The sequence below is a fragment of the Mus pahari genome, chromosome 4 (assembly GCF_900095145.1).
Source record: "Mus pahari chromosome 4, PAHARI_EIJ_v1.1, whole genome shotgun sequence".
Lineage (NCBI taxonomy): Eukaryota > Metazoa > Chordata > Mammalia > Rodentia > Muridae > Mus > Mus pahari.
The window spans coordinates 98,571,158-98,573,039 of record NC_034593.1 but is presented as its reverse complement, the minus strand read 5'-3'; the positions used below and the strand labels follow the sequence as shown (position 1 = coordinate 98,573,039).

The 1,882-nt window shown below is 44.8% G+C and overlaps 1 protein-coding gene across 1 annotated transcript in view; it reads right to left on the bottom strand.

The window, feature by feature from the left end:
- Positions 1–1,882, bottom strand: part of Henmt1 (HEN methyltransferase 1) — a 13,921-nt gene that overhangs the window by 3,232 nt on the left and 8,807 nt on the right. The window contains exon 6 of the mRNA XM_021196786.1: positions 310–489. Coding sequence (XP_021052445.1) covers positions 310–489 — 180 coding nt within the window. The remainder of the gene's footprint in view (positions 1–309; positions 490–1,882) is intronic.

Sequence of the window (1,882 nt, the reverse complement as noted above, 5' to 3'; positions counted from 1 at the left end):
GAAAGAAAGAAAGAAAGAAAGAAAGAAATGTGCACAAACCAAGAAGCCACCCCTCACAGTCCAGATCTTCCCCATTCTGTCCCTCATCCTATGCCAACACTACAGGTGCCTCTTAAAGACATCTAGCAGGCACATACTTGTCTCCTGCTGCCCAAAAGTCCTGCTTCCCTTGTGCTCTCACTACATTGTAAGTCACACATGGAGACCTTGCTGGAATGAAGTAAGAAACAGCTTGTGTAAGACAGACATATCGAAACTTATTTCCTATAACAGGGTTCCAACCAAAACAAACAAACAACCTGAACTTACCAGGTCTGAAACTCCATTCTGCTCCACTCAAATTTATGGTCGGCGTCCCTCAGGGTCACTGTAGGAAACAGGGGGTTGAATTCAGCATTTGGGGTGCTGATGACAACCATGGCTGGTGACAGGTATCCAAAAACCACGTCAGGAAATCTGGCCAGATCGTCTGAATCCAAGTGCTCTATTCTAAAGTGGTTAATAACAAAGATGGAATTAATGCGGCTTCACTTTCCCTGGTTGAATATTAACGTAATGAGCAAAAGTAATTCCTACCTGAATGTTGATTTCTCAGTCCTTTGCTAACGCAACAGTCCTGAACCCATGAACAATTGTTTTTATATCTGACCCCTTCCCACTCCCAGCTTCATTCAGGATGATCCGCCAACTAAGACCTTCTGCTGCATTCTATAGAACTCATATGGGTATTCCTTTTTTAAAGCATCTGAGTTTATACATTCCTTGATTTGATGCCCCAAGAACACAACATTACCACTATGTGCGCTTTTCAAAAATGCATTCCCAGGCAGCTACAGAGAGAGCGCAGCAATTACGAGCACATACCACTCTTACAGGGGATCCGAGTTTGGATTCTAGAACCTGTGTCAGGTGACTCATGGCCACCTGTAACTCCAGACCCAGGGTAGCTCACGCCTTCTTCCAGCTTCCAGAGGCACTGGAACTCACACACACTTGTGGGCATGCTTGGACCTCAGTTCAGATTCCCGTCCTCACAGACACAACCTGGCCTTGGAACACACATCTGTAACCCCAACATCTGTAACCCCAACACTGGGGGCTGGGGATCAGAACAACTGGGCTGCGAGCGTGAGATGGGGTTATACAACATGACCACATGCATCACTGTAAGCTCTCTTAGTACCGCATACCGTGGCTACACAAGAGGAAGCACCTCATCTTATGTTTTTAATATTTATTATCTGTGGGGGGGGGGGATGGGTGGACATGCATGTGCCATATATAAAAGCCAGACTATGACAGTGATAACCCGCTCTCTCCTTCCACCTTTATATGGTTCTAGAATTTGAATACAGGTCTCTAGACTTACACAGCAAGTGCCTTTTCCTGCTGAGCCAGCTCATTGGCCCAAAGCATTCCTTCTTAGAAAAGATGTTTAAAGGTCTGTAGTATGGCTAGCAAGTTAACGTGGCAGCCTGAGTTCCCCCAGGAACAAACACCCACACCCACATCCACACCCACACACCCCTAATAAAAATTGTTACAGGGCTGGAGAGATGGCTCAGTAGTTAAGTGCATTGACTGTTCTTCTAGAGGTCCTGAGTTCAATTCCCAGCAACCACATGGTGGCTCACAACCACCTGTAAAGGGATTCGATGTCCTCTTCTGCTGTGTCTGAAGAGAGCAACTGTGCACTTACATACATAAAATAAATAAATCTTTTCTAATAAATAAATAAACAAGCAAACAATTTTAGACTATCTTTAGCATTTCAGAGTAAGAGGCCATTTACGCCAATGTACTCTCAAGTGGGTCATATAAAAACTGCACACAGGAAGTTATACTGAGAGGACAAGCCTAAGCGAATGGGACCAAAGGTAAA